Source organism: Paramormyrops kingsleyae, chromosome 20, assembly GCF_048594095.1.
Source record: "Paramormyrops kingsleyae isolate MSU_618 chromosome 20, PKINGS_0.4, whole genome shotgun sequence".
Classification (NCBI taxonomy): Eukaryota; Metazoa; Chordata; class Actinopteri; order Osteoglossiformes; family Mormyridae; genus Paramormyrops; species Paramormyrops kingsleyae.
This window is the reverse complement of record NC_132816.1, coordinates 14,819,627-14,843,603: the sequence shown is the minus strand read 5'-3', so window position 1 is coordinate 14,843,603 and position 23,977 is coordinate 14,819,627. Positions and strand designations below refer to the sequence as shown.

Sequence of the window (23,977 nt, the reverse complement as noted above, 5' to 3'; positions counted from 1 at the left end):
GGCAGAAAGCTTTTGAACTGAATTTCATAAAATATGTTTAGAAGTGTTAGGGGTGTGTGTGTGTGTGTCTATGTCTCGCGGAGTATGCATGTCGCATAGATTTCCCCCATGTACTCTGCTTTTCACCAGCAGGTCAAAGACGTACTTGTGAGAATTGGGGCCTCAGTGTTGTTGATAGTGTATGAGTGTGTGCATGTACAGTATGTTTCCTGTGGTGGGCTGCCCATACTCGACTGTATATCTCCCCCATGACCCTTTACTAGATAAGCAGATGGAAGATGGATGGTCGGGTATTTTTTTATTAATGTTCCTTCATTGAGGTCAGAGAAAACTTTCTTGAACGGTACTTAGTCAAATCGAAGGCGCACGCCAGATTCTTCTCTTCTGACGGAGGTGTGGAAATCACTTTCTGGAGGTCAGAATAAGCCTGCTAACAGGACACGCCGACTTTGCGTCTTTAACGCTAATTAGCAGAGTTGTTTTCTTCGTACTTTTCCATTCCGCTTTTCAGATGATCTCCCTAGCTTCTTCGCACAGGGTGGGGCGGGCGCAGTACAGATGGCGTTCAGCATGGGATCGTGGCGAGGGAGCCCATTATGGAATAAATATTTCCCCTTTGTCGATCATACTGGTTGAAGCGCACGGGTGGGGTGGGCACATCAGCCGTAGCTGTAATTACGAGCCGGCGGTAGTGATACAGCTGACAAGTGTGAAGGAAGGTCAGAGGCACCGTCCAGCGCGAACAACACCTGGGATGCTGGCTTTGCGGCCTGCTAATTACCAGCCTCTCCGGGGCTCGCTTGTTTCCCCACGACTGCCGGTTTAGTTTGGAGTTGCAGCCGTGATTTGCTGTCGGAAGTGTCACGTAATTAAGCAGGTGCAAAACTGCCTTTTCCCCCTGCAGGTGTTTTGCATGGCGGGTTAAAACGGCTTAATGAACGGCAAGCTCAGAGACATGGAGTCCTTCTCGTTAGCTTGCACTTGACGCGACACCTTTATTATTTCGCTTTCTCCCTCTTTGGCACGTTGGCAGCACTGAAGCGCCGTTCATCTGTATATCTTCGACTGGGTCGTCTCGCTCCTGCGCCAAATCAAAGGAAACGGCGCGGCCTGCTTTGCTGAAGTGGCCTTTTGTGACGTGATTAGGTGACGTGATTTACAAACAGACATGCAGTCATTAGCTGCACATTAGCCTCGCTGATTGATTAGAAGGCAGCATCCCTGTATATTTTTCAGACATATATTTTTTGCTCTTTCTTTTGTACTTTTAGCATAGCAGAAAGGGTCTGGTACTGTGCTAATGGATAAAATACTTCTGCTTTCATTAACATCATTTCATTAAAATTACCAAATGGAAACGTAATATAAACATTATAAATGTACTTGCTTTAGATGACATAATATTCCCTCCCAAATGCATACAGTTTCCTGTGGACCCACTGCTTTTAATTATTTCTAAGAACTCAGAGAATGCTTTCCCGACCCCATTTTACGGCATGTAATTCTGACGGCAGGTTTAAAATGTATTTTTATTAATAAGCAACTGATGAACATCCCCTTATGCTCAGCGGGGCCTTCGGGGGTCCACTCCGGAGGCTGTCTGAGAATGTTTCATCATAAACTAGTAATTTACTTCGGATATTGGTCCCAGTTGTCTGGCCACACTGCTTCCATTCCCACTGATCAAACTCCACAGATGCAAGCATGACATGGAATGTAAAGTGGACTGTCTATTTTTATCGTCTAAAGCAATTACCATTTACCATGCGCCCTATTTATGCTCTCAAACATATTACATATCACAGATAATAGGATTTCTTCTCTCCATGTGCTGCTAGATGTCCCAGTATTAATAGTTATTACTGAGTAGTTACCTTGAGATGTTTTTGCCGCATGTTTACTTGTTTGGCCTAGATGGGGACAGAGTAAACATCCCATTCAGAGCACAACAGTACATAGGCAATATGTATCATATGGACCTATAAGATGGTACACAACCCTGGCTGTTTAGGAGAGCTCTGGGATCTCATACACCTTTACTGTTTCAAGGAAAGAAATAGATGTTGGTTCAGCAGTCACACAGAACAAGCTGACTATCTTATGAGAGTTCTTTTTTCTTCTTTTAAGACACTCTAGAGCCCAACCTAAACCGTGGAAGAGGAATGACTTCAGATCTTGGTTGTTTAAGAATGATTGTCTCACTGCACTACCTTTCAGTTGAGATGCAGTGTCTGAGCACTGGACTCGTTCTTACTGACTGCACGTCAGAGTGGATTTTTTTTTTCTCCTTTCCTTGAATGTGTTGATTATAGCAAAGACAGTTGCTTTTTGTGTCTGAGAGAGAAATGACCCGTAATGATCTGTTTATTAGTCTAGATATCAGCTGCTATAATAGCTCTTCTGTTGTCTGCACCAGCCTGGAAAAAAGATTTACATTTTATGGCCTTTTATCTGGGTCCTTGTAACTCCAATTTACCTAGTAACTACACAACGAAGAATTGGTTAATCCCCTCTCAGACGAAAAAAAAATGTAATCACCTTTAAAGAAAAAGATATTTGGCAGGTGTGTGATTCAGTGGGGCTTGTGGATAGGAGTTTATTTTTGTAGTTCGCTTCATTGAGCTGTCTTGCATAGGAAGACTGAGAGGCCTAATTTAAAGGAGAACAAGAATGTTCCTGAGGAAAACAATTTGTATTGTTACCATCCATACATGACATGAACCAAAATGGTTTAGTATCCATCAAACTAGACTATTCTCTAAAGAAATAGAGCATACTGTGCATTCATTTGGTTAATTAAAATAATGGAAAAAAAAAACTTTCAAACATGCACATTGCGGGCTTAAGATTAATCAACAAACAAGCACACAAATACGCTGGAACACTTCTTAAGGGTTTTCTGTTTTCCATTGGGGTTAATATGCTTCTGTGTTTCATTTTCTGCTTGATAGCTGTGTCGCTGGTTTCCTGCATAGGTTGCATTGTCAGTGACAGGCTTGTGAATACAGAATAAGTGAAAGAAAACCATTGTCCTTTCAGAGCTCCAATAAAGCTTTCAGAGGAACTGATTTTTTTTTCTTTTTCCTGACCAATGTGGGATTGAGTTAAAGTGGTTGATTCATGACCAGTGGCAAGCGGAATTTTTTTTGTGGGTAAAAGTGTGCTTGTGGAAATCTGGAAGTCTTGTAAGGATGCCACCTGGTCATGTCCTAACGGAGCCACTCCCAGAACGACCCCCCGGGTAGAGGCCCCAGGGTAGGCTCAGGACACGTCAGGGGGAATTTATCTGGCTTGATAAGGAAAAGTTGGAGTCCGTGGCCGTGGAGGCTGAGGTTTGCCTGACATGCTTGGCTTCCTGCCACTGTGATCCTTACCAGGAGAATGGAAGGGAATTTGATGATTAAGACAATGATGGTGATGATGACGGTAAGGTTTGCTTGCTCAGGATTCCGCAGCTGAAAGTGAATATGTAAATGTATACATGTACAGAGCTTTGAAAAAGTCTTAGGCAGTCAAAGAAAATTATGTTTAAATTATCTACATAGGTTGTAAAACGGTGTAAAACTATGATATTGTGTCTGTGAAAGTGTGTCGGCGTAGCCATTTCAAAACCTCTCCTAAAGTCACCCCAGTATTTGCAACCACCATCCATTACAATGATTACATGCATGTAGGGCTGCACGGTATCACATTGCAATTATATCACGCATGTGCAATAATCACCAGCGCTTTAGATGATGATAGTAAAAATGTATCTGGAAGCTGGCTTTCGCTGCTGTACGGATGTTAACTTATGGCTGCAGTTTGATTAAGCAGATTAGTAGTGCGCCTAAAATATTAATGAGAAGAATATTGTGATGCCCAAAGGTTAGATGTGTATGAATTCAGCATATTCTTATGCTTAATAAACGTGTCCGATTTTAAACAGTGCTACTTTACGATAAGGCTACCCATATAAAGGGTTTATTAATGGTTTATAATCTGGTTATTAATTAGGTTGTAACACTTTGTAAATTATTTATAGACAATTTTAAGTTATAACACTGTTTTCTTTTTATTAATGAGTTGCTACCATTTACAAGTGACAAAAGGGAGCTTTATTGTAAAGTGGGACCTTTTAAACTGCACAATGTACCACCACACCACCAACGCCGCTTTACCTTGTTTATCCACAATATCTCCTCCTTTAAAAAAACATTGTGGCTGTTGAGCTGTTCCTTTCTTCAGCAGCACTTCAGTGCTTATGGCTTCCATGATGTACCAAAACAGTAGTATGTGGCGTGCTCCACTAACCGAATTTAATAAACATAAGTATGCACCACGGTTTTACAGATTCGTAACTAGTAAACATCTCATTAATATTTTAGACGTACTGCTGATCTGCTTATCAAATTGTTGGTGCTGGTAAACATCTGTACATGTATAGGACTGCCGCCTGGACAAATTTTTACACCCGTTACTTAAAGCCCTGGTGATTACTGTGCATATCTCAATTATATCGTGAAGTGATATCATGCAGCCCTGCACCCATGTATTGTTTAAGTCAACCACTACCTCACCTTGTTTGGCTAATCAATACCTCATGGAGTTATTTAACTAATTAAGTGGCCTGGTGGTGAAATTTAATGAATACATGGAGTGGCTGAGGTGCCCCTGAGGAGAGGTTTGGGAACTGAAGCGCTGTTCATCTAGCCATCCAGCGAGATGTGAGTAACTTTTTGGAGAACAGAAGAAATTCTGGTTTATTTAAAATTAGTTGTAGATTTCTTTATGTTCTAATGCTAAATTGTCTTTTTTAGCAAATATACAGTCACTACCTAGATGAATAGCTTTAAGTACTTTCTTTGACTGTGCACAGTACTGTAGATGTGTTTTTTGTTGACAAAAGTCACTGAATATTAAGCAAATATGCAGTAAGCTGTACAATGCAGTAATGGAATCTACTGCTAAGTAAAACCTTCCCCCATTTTCTTAACAAAGCCTCAGAAGAAAAACTTTAAACGTAAATAAGCTATTGCCCTGGATCTTACACTAAGGAAGGTGAATTTTATGAGTCGCCAAGTCACATAAAGCAAAAAGTTATTGGAAAACTGGCCCCAATGAAAGCCAGTTAAATTACTCATTTCATCCTGTGTTCAGCAGGCCCTTTAAAGAAGCAGCTACCGATTCCGTGGTAATGATTGCTCGTTTCATTCGTATTATGCTTTTTATACTCTCACCATGGGTAGGGGCAGGCATGGTCACATTCTGCACAAGGCCCCAGTATGTTGATCGAGGAGGATGGAAGATCACTGGCTGGTGCGTACGGTGGAGTTTGCATCCATTCGCTGAAAATTTTTTCCAGCCAATGTGAGGGCCCCCTGAAAATCCCGCCATATCACAGGATAGAGGGGGACAGGGTCAGAGCGTGAGGGCCTTGTTATTGACCTGAAATCAATTGGCATATCACAGGGAAGGACATCAGTCATTGATTGAGGGAACAGTACAATATGAAATGAAGGGCTTAGAGTGAAGTGTGCATGAAAGATCAGAGGAGGCTTCTTAAACCTTCAGAATAAGCTACACTTTAGTTAGCGGGGGAGGAGAATAAACCTGCCTTGTTGTCTCTCTCTCCCCCCCCCCCCCCCCACCCCAATCTTTTATGCTGCTGTGCCGTTAATTGCCTAACCCTTTATTCACTTTCTGTCTAATTAGTCTAATAACAGTAACACGCAGCTAAAACGATGCAGATGGCCATCCTGTGAATGTGATGCGTCATTTTAAAGGTATTTTTTTCCATCACTGCAAGGGCTATTTTTTCCCCTCTACAAAATTTCACTGAAAACCCAGTGATTTAATTATTGTTTATTATGTGATAATTTTATGCCCCAAGACAAAAACATATTAGCAATTCTATCCAACTGTGCAAGTGATTTAAATGTAGGTGAATCTATTGTAGACTAGATTTGCATTTTTAAAGTCCTTTTTTGAATGCTTGGCCGGACACTAGGAGTATTCAAAACTCCAGTAGAGTAAAAAGCATTTGTTTTTTGTTTTTTTGTTTTTTAGAATAGTCGAATATCCATCCTCAGGATTATTTTTTCACTTAATTAAGCATTGCTGGGCCCTAACTCCTAGGTAATTGCCTTGTGATTCTGAAGTCCTGCTGACTGTGGAATCATGAAATGGCTGCTTGTTAATCCGAAAGGGCCGCCTGGGACTCCTGACTCCCGAAAGCGTGCTAATTCCTCCGAATGGCCTGCGTGCGATTTGGAGGCTGCCATTTGCGCAGGAGCGGAGCACCGCGCCTTTGAAACAACGGGTTCATTCCCGCTGGCAGTAATGAAAAGGTAAATTTGTCACTCAAGAGTGGATAAAAGTGGCGGATTAGTCGCCCGCACCTGCCGCTGGTGGGGATTACGGCTGGAGCGGCTGGGGTGAGCGGCGCCGGCGCTGGTAACCGCCACACCCGCTGCGGCGCGCTCTCCGGCGCTGGGGCGTGAAGCGGCTGTCCGGAAGCTCCGCGCTGCAGAGAACGCTGCCGGCGCCTCCTGTTTCCTCTCTTTATGTATCCTGAATCCACAGTGGGGTTTATGGGCTTGTAAAACTTGTGAAATATGTCTTGGTGAGAGGGGGGAGAAACGTCCTTCTGCTGGAATTGCACTGTTGCTGCTGTTGTTTATTGTTGGAGCTCTTCCTGTTGTCGCTGACTGGTACCTGGTTCTCTTCTGGAAGTGTGGAGGCGCTATGACGTGAGGAGTTTAAGGATGCAGAGGGTGATGCAGAAGGGTATACCTTTGCTCCTTAGGTATTTTAAACCGGTTCAGCATGCATCCCATCCATGGTGTTCTGTTCCTTGCACCCAAAGTATAGGCCCCAGGCTCAACACAGCCATGTACCGGATTTAGAGCTAAATATAATATTTTCCCTTTGATTTTTGTTATCACTCAGTTAAGCATTTTGGAGTTGGTACAATATGGCATCGTGTTTTCTAATAGCGGAGCACATTTCACAGATAAGGTTTAATATTCACGCTTTCGTGATTCAAAGGAACATCCCACAAATCATAGAGAAGTCAATAGACAGAAAAAAAATGTTGCTGTAATGGACAGACCAGAATAGACTGTAATGACTGATGAGCAGGTCATCTAATTTAGTCCAATAATACAGCCTTTAGATTTCCTAAGTAGTTTAGTAAATATTTCAGTAAACAATTTTTACTTTCCTATTTTAGACCTTTAAAAAAAACAATTATTACTATCCATTCCTGTTAGAATTGGTTGTGGTTAGTGCAGGCCTTTGGGTACTCAGCGGTTATTAAAGGTGAATGTGATCTTCCAGCCAAAAAACAAAATACCCACCTCCCTTCTCTTCTGTGGCTTCTTGTGAGGCCGTGCGTATGGAACCGTCCTCACTATCTTAAGGGGACAGTGGCATTTTACCGCAATAATGAATTATTGTTTTGGTATCTTTCTACCAAGATTTTGTTCGCAGGATCGGCAAGGGTGGAAACAGATGGGCGCGCACCTGTGGAAACTCCGCAAAGTCTTTATATTTATTGCCCTTTTGTCCCTTGTGGTACGGTGGTACCCCTATAGCCAGAGGGGAATGGTAGCTCCCAATTAGAGGGGTGGGGACAAGGGTTTATAAGATGGTGGAAGGGTTAGGTTGTTTTTTTTTGGGCCCAGCTACTTGTGTGCTCTCGGAGTTGGAGATCCTCAGCTTGTTTGATAGTTATTTGTATTAGTTTTTCTTTGAGGTTTTCTTTGTTGTTTTCTTTATTTTTTCTCTTGTTTTTGGAGTGTTTAATGGGAGAAGCCAGAACATGAGCTGATGACAGAATAAATCACCGATCCCAAATTTTTTTTTGGATGTTTTGTTGTCTTTTGCCCGACCCTGAGACCTCTCGACACTTTACCCCTCAACACTTCTTAACAAAAATTCTCATCCAGTGTGAGCTTGTGTCCCACGCTTGGTGGGATAGGGTCCATCCCCTTTCAGATTCTTGGAAGGCCGACGCACGATGAATAAAACTCAGCATGCACGGATAACTGAAATAAACATGTGATTTATCCCATGAGCTGACCAAACTGATATGAATGGAAAACACAAAAATCATAAAAAACCTAATATAGCGTTTGAGAAAATGCACTTAAGGTTAAACTGCTCTGTCATGACACCCTCATACATGAATGAGACCCTGTAATTTCTCAGCACCAATATTAAGTTTGACACTCTTGCAGACTTGCTAACCCCAAATACCAACAACGGCCTTGTGCTGGATTCGCAATATGGAAAATCGATGTTTTACATTTATTAATTATACAATTTATTAATTAAAATCTTAACTATGAACATCTTTTTGACGAAGGATAGTTTTCATGTTAACGGTGGGTCAGCATGTATGTTTCTTGGTGCTGTGTGTTAGGGCAATACGAAGTTCATCATTAACCATTTAGCATACCTCAGAGCCCATGCAGGCCGGTGACAAAGTGCTGTCCCCACCCCACCCCAGCCCAGCATGATAAGTACTCTTAAATTAGCTACTGACAAGCTGCAGGTGGGCGGGGCCTGGAAGACTGGCTGTATTGATGAAAGGCGGGGAAGCATAAGGAATGATCCGCATGTTACTGCTGAAGCAGACACCACTCATACCTAAGCAGGTTGCATACTTTGTAAAAAGCATAGAACCTTCAGTGCCTGCTTTCTGTGATTAAGGACGCGCCCCTTAGTACAGTGTTTCTCAACCCAGTCCTCAGCGAACCCCAGCCAGTCCACGTTTTTGCTCCCTCCCAGCTCCCAGCCAATCAGGAACACGGAATAGCTGGTACAGGTGAGCTGGGAGGGAGCAAAAACGTGGACTGGCTGAGGTTCGCTGAGGACTGGGTTGAGAAACACTGCCTTAGAAGGTCCCTGCTGTTGGATGTAGCCCGCTGTGGTACTCTTAAACGATGTGCTTCATTTGAACTGCTTGGGTAACACATCCAGCTGTACTGATGATTAAGAATTATAAATTACTTTAGAGCAAGGGTGACAAACTTTAGCCCTGGAAGGCCGGAGCGCTGCACATTTTTGGGTTTCTCCTCATTTAACACACCTGATTCAACTCCTTGCAACTCCTAGTGCTAATTACCACACAGCTCTTGAGCTGAATCATTTGTGGCGGAACAGGGAAAGAGCTAAGCTACACAGGGCTCCAGCCCCCCAGGACTGGAATTTGACACCTGTGCTTTAGAGGAGAGTATAAGCGATGAAGCTAAAATGTGAAATAAAGTGTTTCAGCAGGTTAATCGTAGCCAGGGGCCTTGCGTTTAATAACCAGGGGGTTCCTCTTGTTGCGCCTTGTGTGCAGATCCGTGTTTCCTTTGTTCCGATTCCATTTCTCCGTGTTCTATTCCAGGTTGTCTTGTATCTCATAAACCCCCTCCGGTCCGGAATCCTCGGGCCAGGTTTTTCACCTGGCCACGCCCCTGACATCCGCCATGAGGCTCAATACCCGCTTTCTGTATTCTGAAACAATGCCGCGAGGAGAGGGGCAGCGGCCGCCGTGATGCTGCCTTTTTCCATGCTATCGGTGCTTCATGTGCTCTTCTGTATTTCTGGCCTTCTGTGTTTTTGACTTTACTTGCTGATTTGACCTTTTCTTGTACCGGTTGCCATTTTGCTGATGTTCTGGGTTTTGACTGATCTTTGTTATTACCAATGCAGCTGACCACAGCTGTATGTATGGTGTATAGCCCTTCCACACCTGGTGTAATTGTCATCTCGTTGTAATTATAATGCATTGTGGTTTTTGCTGTTCATATGGCCCTTTTATTCATACTTTGCATGTTTCCCATCCCCTGTTTAATCCCAAAAGGCCCATATTATTGTGTCCCTGGGAAAGGTAATGAACTCCGCTTGTAATAATAGTGCAATAGTCTAAAAAAACTGAGCTGCACACAAAGCAAAGGTTTGAAATCTGTAAGACACACTAAAGGCGTTTATTAAGAGTACATTTTAAAGTCCATTTTAAATTTCATTCACCTTTCATTCCGTTGAATGATAAAGTGCAATAATAATTGTACTTGCCTGGTGTTAGAAAGGTGGGGATATTGAGAGCTTGTGGGTTTGGTTGCATAAAAACCTCAGAAATATAAAAAGAGCAGAACTCGCGGCACCTTCTTGGGAGGGTGCTGGAGGTGGGACTGGGCAGGAGGTGGGACTGAGCAGGAGGTGGGACTGGGCAGGAGGTGGGACTGGGCAGGAGGTGGGACTGAGCAGGAGGTGGGACTGAGCAGGAGGTGGGACTGAGCAGGAGGTGCGACTGAGCAGGAGGTGGGACTGAGCAGATGGGTGTAGCAAGTCTTTGCTCTTGGCATCTATCACCTGGACTTAGAAACTAATCATTGGATCCTGCAGTGTCAGAAAATGGGATCCATATAAAATTGCATTTGTCTCTTTGCATGATGAACACGCCGCAAGTAACACTGAGACAGACCCTCAAGACTGGGATTATGGTCACATTTACTAAAGTTGTTAGAGTTTATAGCATGGGTGTCGTTAAGTCCGATTACTCGGGGCTGTAGCTTTTTTTCAATAGCTAGAAACCCCCCCTGGTTTACACTTTATATAGAAAACCAGAATTAATGCATCAAGCTGCATGCTGTGTACTGCCAAATTGAGCCTATCCCCGACTTGCCCATGGCAAAAGGTGTGGACACTCTGGATGGGATGCCAGTCCCATATAGGACACCTGCTACGGGCATTTAATAGAAGATCACATGGTTGGACACCCAGAGCGAAAAGATATAAACAACGGTATAAACCAGATGTGGGATTAAAGCTCACTACCCTGCATGTGTGTGGCTACAGACTGCATTACTAAGCTAACATCAATTTAAAATTATATTTAAGGTTCAAAACAATTGTTAAGCTGTTTTAAGATTGTGGAAAGCAAATGGCATTACAGTCATTTATGCCAGACCATGTGTGTGTTAGGAAAGCTTGAGCTATGTGATTATGCAAACATAAAGCTAGCACAGGAGCCATTTTCAATGCATCAGTGTAGCAGAGAGGCTGACATAATTCCACCTTAGGTACAAGCAAATATACAAATATGTAATTTCATACGCCATTGACTGAGGTAGTAGACTGAATGATAGAATTATGTATTGTGAAAACAAGTCTGTGGCCAAATTGTTTAAAACACTTAACCTTATTATATACTTAAATGCCATGGATTTCTCTGAAGCACATCCAGAAACAATTAATTTCAGAATGGAAACAGCTGTGCCTTATTTCTGTCAGCAGAATGCCCAGCTATCTGCGATGCAATTATATGGCCAGTGGCTCCAGTAGCACCGTATTCTGGGAATACATTTTCACAGTAAGGTGTTTAACCAGCACTAAGTGTAGTGTGACGCGAAATCGTGCCAGGGATGGAAATGTGGCATTTCTGCTACAGTCAACCCGTAAATATATACTTAACCACGTTGCCATTACTAAACTTATTATATTAAGTTATAAAAGGTTTATATATTATAAACAGCTCTATTTTACCCCCAAAACCATTGCTTTTTAAAAACTTGTTCAGTTTGTCGACTTCTCATATATAAGTATTATTCCTAAATTCAAAGTAGTTTCTGTAGTCAACAGTACTGTTATTCCAGCTTAATAAGTTTAATAAATGGACTCTGTATTGTTTAACCTCTTAATATTTGACAGGGTTTGACTATCATAAAAACCATTCTGTGTGTATTTATGAAAATCTGGAATTTAAATGACTCGACATTCACACCAAGTTGTGTTTCCTTCCCATTATTGCCGATTTTCTGATGGAGTTGGCGGGCAGCAGAATCGTCTCTGCAGTGCACCAAACAATGATAATGCCCTTCTTAAACAGCTGGAAGGGCATGTTTAACTGTGGCCTTCTCTGGGGGGCGCAGCGCAGCACTTTCTCAAGCTGCGAGGCTGCCAGCGATGGGCCTGCCCGTGAGTGGCCCCCCCCACCCCCACTGCAGGGCCCTCCGGCCCTCCACAGACCGCTACCTGCCGAGGCTGATACCATGTTAAAGCCAGACTGGAGATTTGCTCACTTAAACACTTAAAATACCGGCTACGCTGTCAAATATCAGAGTTACTGCAGACGTGCATAGAACAGTGTTTCTGAAGCCAGTCCTTAGGGAGCCTCAGACGATCCGCATTTTTGCTTCCTCCCAACTTTCAGGGAATTGGGAGAGAGTGAAAACGTGGACCGTCTGGGGTCCCCGAGGACTGGCTTCAGAAACACGTCTGGTTTCAGACATATGGCTCTTCACCTTTTCATGTTTTTACAAGCTTTTTTTTCTTAATAAAAAGGAATCAAAGGATGTATTTTTATGAGAAGAACATCACAGTAAGTTAACAAAGAGATCAAAAGTCATGCATTCAGCCTTTCATTTTATTCTGAATCTAAATAATATCTGATCATAAATGATTGTTGTCATCTGCTAAGAATGTCGAAATGCAAAATTTTCCATTAAATAATTAATTTTGTTAATCAGATCCAGTCATTCTTTATAGGCCAGGAAGTAGCTGCCATCTTAAACTTGTCCTGCTTTCGGGTAAAAGGATTCCTCATAGATGTTCGTCATCGCCCCTCGAGCAAGCATATAATTTGGCAGTGTGTAATACGTCTGATTAAAAGAGGAAACACATTTCGAAAATATCCTGCGGTGCCTTGTATGTCTGTCCAGGGAGGCCCTGTTTTGGGGGCATCCCAGAGTACGGGACAGCGGCTAGAGACTTTGGATCTGCGATGTTTGGACTCCATCCCATTGTGTGGTGGCATGTTTTCCGCTTCAGAGTAATGCAGTGTCCCCATCTAATACCAGAGGGGAATTTGGAGATTAAAACAAAAAAAAAATCCTTTTGAAAACTTGTATCTCTCTTTCAAATGCTATATATTTATCCAGTTCTGACTTATCCATCCTAGTACACAGTGCCATTCTAAATCTATTATCATCCCTGTTTGGGTTAAACTCTCAATCACAGTCACACTGCTGAAGTATATTACAGTATTTGCTATGCCATTTTGGTGGGACTCTTTCCTTTCTGCATTCCATATAATTTAGTAAGGGCCTCATCCTCATATTTAGTATGTATCCATAAGTCTTTGTCACTGAGTAATGCCTAAATTGGGGGTGGGGGGGTATTCATTTTGCGTACCACAATGACTTTCCACCTGGCTTGCTACCCTGGATTGTCTTAAGCTTTGCGTTGAGATGTGTAGAGATCGTCTGGGCAAAGACATCCCCCTTTTTTTTATCATTTGGGATCTTTTCTTACATTATTTGAGTAAAGCTAGAACTTGTTTTTTCCCTTGGAAATTTGACACATAACTCACAAATGAAACATAATAATCTACGAATTTCATTAGCAAACTAACATGTTGGTTAGTTAGTGTTATCTTGTATCCCTCCCTTTGTACAGTAAAATGATCTTTTGTCATAGAGTTTGTCCTGTATCTTCTGGGCAAGTGGCTCTATATTTAGTTTTGGAGGGTAGGGGGGCAACCTTGCTCATCCTGTGAGTAATGGAGTAATAAAGTCTGACAGATATCCATTTATTTTAATTTGTTCTCTTGGTCCATCATGTAATGTTTGATCCATTTTGATAGCATCTTAATAAAACTCACCCTAGTGAAAAAGCTTTTTCAGCATTTTAGCTCAAGAGAAGCTTTCGAGTTATGTTGTTTGACGCGGTTCGTAATATTCAACGTGCATTTTGTCTCGTAATGCGTCCGCCTTTACGGAATTATCTTTCTTTGGACATTAAATATGTATTAAAGGCGAATATTTTTTAGCCAAAATACCAGTCTGCATCTTATACTCTAAGCTGAGGAGGAGATTGTGAATGGGATAGAAAGGCGTGAACCTGTCATGCTCTTTCCAGAAGTTGTGCATATTTATATCTGTATTTTTATGCTGTTTGGATTTCTTCCCGTTACTGTATTACAGCATTAGAACTGAGATCTTTCATTTGGCATTTTGCATGGTATTTGTTGACCTGTTGGTTTTGATCCATAGTCATTAAAAATCTTGGCATGTGTAGGTTATGTGTTGTTATATGCAACAATTCTGGAGTTTTGTTTCTTTTGTTTTGTTATGTTTTGAATTAGTTTATCAGTTCCAATAAAGCATAATAATAATAACCTCTTCCACATGTCAAAGTCGAGTGAGCTACTATACCTATATTTTTAGTTTACTGGTCCATTAAGCACTTCAGGAACTGTCACTTCCAAATACCTGGGTACTTGTGTGTTAAACATTTATATCTAAAAACCAGTTTGACCCCCACTCGCTTTTTTCAAGCAGTAATATACGTATAGTTTTTTCATCTTTGATTTCTGCCAGATATTAATATAGCTAAGTGTCCTTCTATGACCTGATTTATATAACAAATATCTCTGTCTGTAGAGAAACTCATTCATTTTAACTTCTGTTTCTGCTGTCTCTGTGTCTGCTGATGAACTTAACTTGTTCTCCGCGCGGTTTGATATGAACAGCAAGCCGTCCATGGGCAGCCTGCCAGCGCAGCGCGGGGACACCAGGGGTGAATTCCCAGTGTCTGTGACGGCGCGCGACGTGCACGTGGCCTGCGGCGCTGCGCTGACCAGCTCGCCAATGCGTTCAACCGTATTTTCAAGGAGTCTTTGGCTCAGTCTGTCGTACCAGCGTGTTTTAAAAAATCCACAATCATCCCGATTCCAAAGAGTAGCAAGCCATCAACCCTCAATGACTCTCGCCCTGTGGTCTTAACATCCCATGTCATGAAGGTGTTCGAGAGACTTAAGAACTTCATCTGTTCTTCCATCCCCAACTACTGTACATCGATCCACTGCAGTTCGCCTACCGCACCAACAGATCCTCTGAGGATGCCATCTCTCATGTCCTACACACTACCCTAACTCGTGGATGGAAAAAGGGGGAATTATGTGAGAATGCTGTTTATACACTACAGCTCAGCATTTAATACCATAGTCCCCCTCGGACTGTTCACCAAGCTGAGGGATCTAGGACTGAGTGACCAGCTGAGCAGATAGATTGTAGATTTTCTTACCCCAGGTGGTGAGAGTAGGCAACTGTGCATCCAGCGCAATCACCCTCAACACATGAGCTCCGCTAGGCTGTGTCTCGAGCCCACTGCTGTACACCCTCTACACCTACGACTGTGTAGCCACACTCAGCTCAAATTCCTATGTGAAATTTGCTGATGACACATTAGTGCTCGGCCTCATCTCCAACGACGATGAGTCGGCCTACTTGAAGGAAGTGGAGAACCTGGAAAGGTGCTGCCAGCATAACAGCCTCCAACTGAACGTCAGCAAAACAAAGGAGCTGATTGTGGACTGCAGGAGGCAGCAGGGCTCTTACACACCTGTCCACATCAATGGTGCTACAGTGGAGAGGGTGAGCACCTTCAGATACCTCCTACACCTACAGGAGGACCTCACCTGGTCCACACACACACGTGCTCTGGTCGGCAAGGCAGAGGCTCTGCCATCTGAGGCAGCTGAGGAGGTTTAAGGTCTCTCCTGCTGTCCTTAAGGCCTTCTACGCGGCTGCCATAGAGAGCATCCTGACCATGAGCATCACATCGTAGTTCAGGAACTAGTCTGCCCAGGACCGGAAAGCCCTGCAGAGGGTGGTTAGAGCAGCTGAGCGCTGCACCAGATCTGCCTTGCCCTCCCTACAAGACATCTACACCCCTCCCTACAAGACATCTACACCAGCCGCTGTAGGACCAGAGCAGAACAAAAATCTCCAAGGATCCATCCCACCCCCAATAACTCTCTGTTTTGCCTGCTGAATTCAGGCAAACGCTTCCGCAGCCTTATGACCAGAACGGAAAGGTTAAGGAGGAGCTTTTTCCCCAGGTCATAAGGCTTCTAAACCAGGACAATACTCAATGCCTCTAGGTGCTGCATCACACTGTCCAAATCGTTAGCACATACCTCAGGCCTCTTGCACTTATATTGCACAGCAAAATACCTCTTAACTATCACTTATATATAGATTATGTACAGCTGAACATTTCATATATTTTTTTATCTTATTTTTTTCTGTATTTTGTTATCTTGCACAGCTGCTCGGAGTGACCCGGGCTACATCCCACTACATGTTGTATGTGTACGACTGTGTACGTGACGAATAAACCTCTTGAATCTTCTTATTTTTCTATGAACTCCAGCGGCCAGGCTGAAAGCAATGCATTCTACATTCTTTTTATTTCATATCAGGACGTACATTCGGTAAAGCTAGATTAAGGTCAATGGTCTTGATCCGCGATGATAACGGCCCCATCAAAGCTGTATGATGTTTGTGACGCTGCCCATTTGATATCCTGAAACGGCATAGAAATATAAATGCAAAAACTAGACGCGGTAATCTGAGCCAAGGTAACAGCAAGCCCCCTCAGAATACCTGCTTCTAAATTTGAGGTTTGTTTCGAACTAACCCTGCAAGTGCATGATGGAGAACACGGTATCGGCTGCGGTTCTAACCAGCTGACACCCACCCATTTTCCACACTGCTTATCCAGTGCAGGGTGGCAGTGAGTCTGGAGCTTATCACGGGAAGTGCAGGACCTGAGCCAGGAGACCTGGCAGGAGCCTGTGCGGTGTGACAGTCCCTCACAGGCCACACACTATCAGGCACTGTGGGTGATTTAGAGACACCGTTTCGCCTAGCTTCATGGGTTTTTTTTTTCTTCTTCTTACCTCTGGAGGAAAGAGGAGTACCAGAAGGGAACCTGCACAGCAGGAGAGCCTGCACACGCATGCCGAACAGGAGGTGGGAATCAAACCACCAGCCCTGGAGCAGGGAGGCGACACTAATCACTGTCTCACCTCTGACAGGCATTCTCCCTGCACCACAGCAAATTGTGTCTGTAAATAAGCATTAATATAAATTTATTTCCTATAGCTGTATAAATATACTATTAAAGTAAGACCTTATCTATTCCTGTAACTGCTCACTGCTTCCGTAATACTCAGCCATTCTGCAGAGATCTGTGCCCGGAGCTGCAGTCATACTTCGTGCTGAGGTTTTGGTAAGCGCTCCTTATCACAGCTTACCTTCCTATTTCCAGCCCCCTGCCAGGAAGGGTATCTCTTGGGCCCTTCCTCCAGCGGGGGCGGAGATGGTAACACCCTGATCTTGAGTCCCCTCTCCGCTGTCCTTCACGGTTTCGTGGTGTCACGCTGTGGCGTGAGAGTGCCTCTTCCCATCCTCGTGAACGACTCAAAGCGCAGATTTTTTTTTTTGCATAATAAATATTTTTCTTGCCATTTTTATTGCTCTGTGAAAACTTGTAACGATAAAAGTATAGGGCCCTAGTACAGAAAACGAATGCTACATCTGAACGTTTATTTTTATTTTGGTTTGTTTATTAATGATAGGGGATTGGGAATTGTGTTTGAGAAATAATTGGTATATTTTTGAGAACAGGGGATTTGTGTTAGTATTTTAAATAATTCGGTGATGCAATTGCATTGGACCTGTCAGTCCTTCTAAGCAGAGGGCCAAGCTGATTGAGTTTTAGTGTGATTGCACTATTGGCTGCCATGCCCTGCATTCAACACGAGACTGCGTAGTCAAATCAAATATTATGTTCCTGTAAGCAAACAAAAAAAGTAGGAATGCCATTGCATAGTTATAGTCCAGATTTAACAAGGTCAAAGTTCTTAATAGTTACCTCCCCCTACCGCAGCTGCCCTTGCTTAATAAGATGTCTTGTGAAAAATAATGCACCGGTGATTTGTACTAGCACTGGGAATGAATGCTCTTTGTGGCATGTACGGTCTTAAGAAGGCGCACACGTGCAAAAGCCATCTGCTGCAGCTTATTTCAGCTAAGCTCCCTCTAATAGGGCTTTTGAATAAACACACAATTAATACTGTGGTATGCATGACAACCTACGTTGTTAAACCTAGGGGGTGTACATGGAGATGGTAGTGAAAGGCATTGAATGTGGAGCCGCGTGTCGCCGCCGACAGACATTTTTCTGATTCATGTGGCGTGAAGGTGTGTAACTTTGTTAAGGGATTTTTCCACGGAGCACAGCTGTGGAAACCGAACATGAAAAACCTGATTTTGTTAGCGCCATAATGAAAGCAGGTGACGTTCTTTGACATTGTTCTTAAAGCGTGGCATTTGCTAAACACGACTATGCTTTTCACTGGTTAAGTAGTGGAATACAAGCTCAGTGCTTTGTTGAATGCCAGCTTATAGTTTTAAGTAATGCATAAAATTATTTTAGTTGGGGCCATATTGAAACAAGGTATGCAGATATAGTATCAGTGAATGTAATATATGCAATATTATTTGTAACTGAGTTTCAGGACTGAGCACATGCAGTTATGCTCAATAAGAACTTGCAAGGTTCCCACCATGATGATAAGACCTTCCTGAACACATTTACCTAATTCATTGTGTGATTGTGTTTGTGTGCCCTGTGGGGGACTGGCATCCTTTCCAGGTTATGGAAAACTACAGTGAATTTTTATGTGAAAGTTTTCCGCGTCGTGCTTATGTTGTGTGTAATAGTTCTTATGTTGTGTGTAATAATGCCACACAATTACGGCTGCCCTGGAAATGGCTGTAAGAGCATATGACCCCTCATGTGCCCTTGCTATCTATCTAATATATGATAATAGATTAGATAGATAGCATTAATATTAGTAACTACAGTAGGAAAATATCATCAAAAGGCTTCTGATGGACATGCATTATTAGGGATGTGAGAAATACTAAGCCATAGCGTTTTCTCTCGGGAATGCTGGATTACATTTTCAAACATTTGCTTAGTTACGGTACAGGCCTTTGTAAAGCCGTGGTTGGGGGTGAACGTCCTCAGTGCAGCTGGCACGGCGTCTAGTCCCGTCAGCTGTGTGTTCAACAGGTGGCCATTGTCTCCTAGCAGCTGCTCATTCAGATTGCTCCTCCGAAAGCCTCTTTGAATCAGAAAATTGGCCAGGATGACAGAGTTATGGGTAATTTTGGGGTAATTTGTGAGTGTGGTGTTACATTTGGCAGTGTGGAATACCTGGATCTTGGATTTCATACAGTTTTTGGATCGCATAAGGAGAATTGTTATTGATGGTACTTATAACTTCTAAGTAGGTAGGTCGAGGACCTCAAGGTGTCCAGCATCGTCCAGAAGCCCTTATGTTTGCTACTCGTTGATGATGGATCATTAGCCAGTGAGGAGCGCTATGCACTGTGATGAGGAGGGACGTTGGTGCCACAGTGGCTGATTGGGAGAATTGCCTGGCCCTGAACTGGTGAAAATTTTTATTGTTGCTCCCCCACCTCTTACCCCTCCCTCACCCCCTCCAACTCGGCAAATTTTATTATTGGACGCTAACACCCACCCACCCCCCTCCCACTAACTCAAAGCCTACCATTGGAGACTCATCCCAAAATATTTTATCATTGCCCCCTGACTACCCCTCCAACTCGGCAAACTATATCATTGGGAAACCCCCCCCCCCCCCCCTTTATACAGTGTATTATCGGAGACTCCCCCCCACTCATCATATTTCCCTGTTGTCCCCCCCCCTCCATCTCAGCAGATTTTACCATTGGAACCCCCCTCATTCATATCATTGTACACTCTTCCCCTACCCTCCACTCAACATATTTAATCATTGCCCCCCCCCCCCCACCAACTCTGCCGGTCTGGGGTGTGGCTATCCCATGCTGGAACTCCCACTCCGGCCCTGGGGGTCTTCCATCAGACCGCCTCTATCCTGCGGAATTTATCACCTGTTGTCTAATACTGACTTCATACTTTTGAATTGATAAAGTGGAAAACGACCTGCTGACTAAAGAACGATAGGGCAGGTGCCACAACCACAGCAGTCGGCGAATTATCGGCACGTCGACATGCGCCGCACACGTTCGTCTTACGTTAGAGATGAGTGGAGGAGAAGGTGCACTTTACATCTGCAGACAGCGCAGTGAGCCGTGGAACATCGTACGCTGTCATTACGTCTTCCTTCTTGACTGTAACAGGTAGTGTCAAGACATATTAATTTCGGTGGAAATGTGAAACAAGTCAATGCACAAAAAAGGAGAAAAAGCATGCAGGATGACAGCTGGGCCAGCTCCTTGCGACTTTTGGGTTGATACAGCAGGTAATTACCAGTCTTGTGTCAACAGTCAGCGCGATTAATGAAAGAAAGTTGGTCGCACACAGGCCACGATGAGATTACCTACTTGCATGGCTGAGTGGGACCAGCTGGCTCTGTGAAACTCTGGGGGAGGGAGATCCCTACAGCTAAACTCTGCTGTTCCCTATTAGCTACATAACTACATTTCTGCTATCTTTGTACCTTCTGCCACTCTAGTTTCCTTAATTTAAAGGGCCATTGACCCCATTTATGATTCTGTTTTTTCTTTCTGTAATTTGCTTTCGACCTGTCTTCCTGGACACCTACATCTCACAACCACTCACGATACACATACTAGCCACTTTATCTAGCTATTTGTGTAAAACGCGATCGATCCACCTATACACTGCAATGTGCCGTTGCCGCTAGCCATATACGACTAAACGAATTTAGCGAGGCGTTCCATTTATGGATGCACTGTTAAATAACGTACTTTTCAAATTGTAAGACGTGTTGTTCTGGCTGGTTATTAAATTTTAAGTCTTTAAATAAAAGATTATACAGTATGTTCAAAATATGCGTCTCTAAGCAGAATTTTATTGGAGCGGAATTTAAAGCTAGGTGGCCCATTTGCTCAGTAGGTAATGCTGTTACTGTTGTGTGGGCTTTTGTGTGCCTAAATGCCCTGCGGCAGACTGTCAAGGTTACACCCTGCTTTGTGCCTCATACCTCCCGAGACAGGGGTCTGATCCCCGTGACACTAACTGGATGAGCGATTAAATGAGTCATTAGCTACATCTGTAGTTGGCTCCTCCATTAGTAAAATTAAATGATTTTATTACTTCCTGCTTGACTGCATATCCGTGTCAGTAATCGTAATATTTGCTCCATGAAAACGATTCCAAAATTCGTTCGCGACACGAATGACAGACTTTTGACCAGCCTAGTGATCATCAATTCGTGGTTCTTACCGCTAGTATCTGTGTTTTCCTTTTTTAGTTTTGCTGTGCGGCTGTATAGCGTTGGGTGTGTGCCGCAACTTTGTTTTGCCAAGTAAGCAAATGAAATTCTCGGAAAACACACTTCCCATCAGCAGTGCCTCAGGTAAAAATGGTTGTCCTGCTGCGGTAGTAATTTCTTCCGCGGAGATTCTGCGGCTCGGCTCTCAGTATATCAGTTTTCTGCTTATCAAGTTTCCAAAGAATTTCATCCTCCTTCCAGCTGCTCTTCCTGGTTGAACCTCTCCCAGATAGCTTACGCGACAAGGCATAGACGCTCCTTGTCAGTCCATCTTAGGGCACACGCGCTCACAATGGAGGTCTTAAGGACACCATCTACCCAAACTGTATGTTTTTGGAAAAAACACAGGCAGAGCAAGCAAACACCACCCACACACAGAGCAGAGGCACCATTTGAAGCCCCCTAGGACATATGAGGCAGTAGTGCTGCCCACAGAGGCACCATAACCCCCGTTTTTATTTGTAGAAACTGAATACGCAACTGCAACCCTGCTACAAAGTACAGGAAAAAAATGCTGGAAAATGCTACAGCACTTGTGATTAATGCATATGGCACATTTAGTGCCACAATAGAGCTGTTCAGTCTCTGTATATTAGTATGGATGGCATACTCCTGTCATTGCTTAATTGTTCTGTTGAATGGCACAAGAAATGGTATAGCTGTTAGCAGAACTAGAGACCACAACAAATTAACATGGTGTGAATGAACAGCTATATCGCGCATGATAATTGGAATGAATTTTGTCATTATATATAGATATTATTCAGCTTATGCTCACGGTAATATGCAATGTAAATTTGAAGAGCAGTTAAGACATGATGGTTATACTGCCCCTTCCCTGGCTGGACTGCTTTCTGCCTTGGGGGGGTGGGGGGGCTTTCTTGGGACAGTTTGATCCAGCAGAGCCTTTGCTGGATGTGTAGTGAGATGTTAAATAGCCCCTAATTTGTCTGTGAAGTTTCTGTCAGCACTATGGTGAATCTGAATTTTAAAACTCCCTCGCCTTTCCTGTCTTCCGCCGCTCGGAGCACAGTGACATCCGCTGGGGTTGGGTGACATCGTCCTTGGGGATCTGAACTAAATGATATTCACCTTAACCGCACGCCCCCCGGCCTCCAGGATCTTCAGATAGCAGGTGGCGAATCGCTTTGCTAGGCACCTCGGTGCTCGTGGGGTCGCCTCTGATTCCAGGCCAGCTGACAGGACAGCATAGCCTTTAGAGCCGGAGTGGAGGTGGACACACTGGTCCGAGGGGCAGTGCACCCCTGAGGTCATGTGCGGAGCATATCCCAGCTCAATGATTGGATGGTGTTCTGTAGCCGTACAGTTGAAAAACAGAAGAGATGAAATTCAATTTGGACGCTCCAGCACAGTGGGAAATGCATCATTCTGTGGCTTACCAGTTCTATGAAGATGGGATCAGCTCAGAAAGTTTACTATAAAAAGACCATTATTTTCAGTATGTGAGGTCTTAATGTTAACGCTTAATTACAAGCGTCTGTTTTTGCAAAGTTCATGTTGCTGTATCTCTGACGGGAGTAATTAGATTGTTTTATGCCTTTTGTTCTAACGTGAGTAAATAGAACAAACAATGCAAGTGACACAATCAAAGTACAAAATGCATTTTTACTAAGGATCTGACTATTTACACCATCTTTGCAAATAGAAGTGCCCTTTGTGGATAATTAATATTTTGTTTTGTCACAGGGACTGTTCTGGTTGAAAATATGCAAATAAATGGCAGAGCTCAAGACCCAGGAAGAACCATATCCTTATCTTTACAAGACAATTACGACCACTGGGTCATTCTGGATCCCATGAGACAGCGGCTGTACCTGAACAGCACCGGCCGTGTTCTTGACAGAGATGTAAGTATCTGACATGTAAAACGTAAGGTCTTTAAAAATGTAATTACCAGCGTTATTTATTCCATTTACCGCTTTCTATCTCCATTAATGGCTCGACATTGCAATACACAATACGTATCTGTAGAATTAATTTCACAATCCTCCTTTGATATTGTGGACTACACTTGCACCAGGTTAGATTTAATTAAACTTTCTCAGTTAATTATAAATGATAGATAAGAGCTTGTCATAACAGCACGCGAAATAACAAATTAATAAATGTTAATAACCATGGCTCTCTGTGAGAATTTGATTATCGGCCTTACCCTATTCACTGACTGCGAGTCCTGCAGCCCAGATCGTTGATCCAGTATGGACTGTGTCTTTTTAATTGGGAAACACATGTCACATAAATTCCATAAATCGTCTTTAGGGTGAAGGAGGGAGAGGAATGGGCTGGGATATATTCACAGTATACGGCACCACTGAGTCTGTCAGGCGCCGATGGCGACCATAGAGTTTTACTGATTGAATTTGGAGAGCGAACCTCCTGTCAGCAGTTAGTCCTCTACTGTGGTGGTTCATAAACCAGGCAGGAGTAGGGCGATTAACGGTGGACAGACATGGGCTTCCCTGTCCTCCCCTGCAAAAACCAGGGCGTTTACAAGCACAATGATGAGAGCGGGGGATTAGATTCTAAAATCGTTTTATAAGATGCACATCGTGAAAGCTGTTTGGATCTGTCCTCACTGATACCAGATATTGGTTTTCTGTGAATCCGAGCCGTGCTTAATTTTGCACGTGCCGGCAGATTTCTGCGCCACCTCCTCCTCAGGCTCCCGACGAATACTAAGTGCAATATCTAGGCACTTTCGCTTTCAGACGTAGCCAAACTTCACTCCTCCCTGTCGGGGCCGTTCTGTGGTGTACTCTGCATCGATCTGTTTCGCATCTAGTTCACAGAACAAGGTAGAATCAAAGAAGAGAGATCCAC

General features: G+C 43.4%; 1 protein-coding gene across 2 annotated transcripts in view; it reads left to right on the top strand.

The window, feature by feature from the left end:
* The window catches only part of pcdh15b (protocadherin-related 15b), a 155,563-nt gene that overhangs the window by 26,463 nt on the left and 105,123 nt on the right, over positions 1-23,977 (top strand). For both annotated transcript variants that reach the window (XM_023830939.2, XM_072703571.1), the window contains one exon: positions 22,844-23,004. In XM_023830939.2, the coding sequence (XP_023686707.2) occupies positions 22,844-23,004 (161 nt within the window). The remainder of the gene's footprint in view (positions 1-22,843; positions 23,005-23,977) is intronic.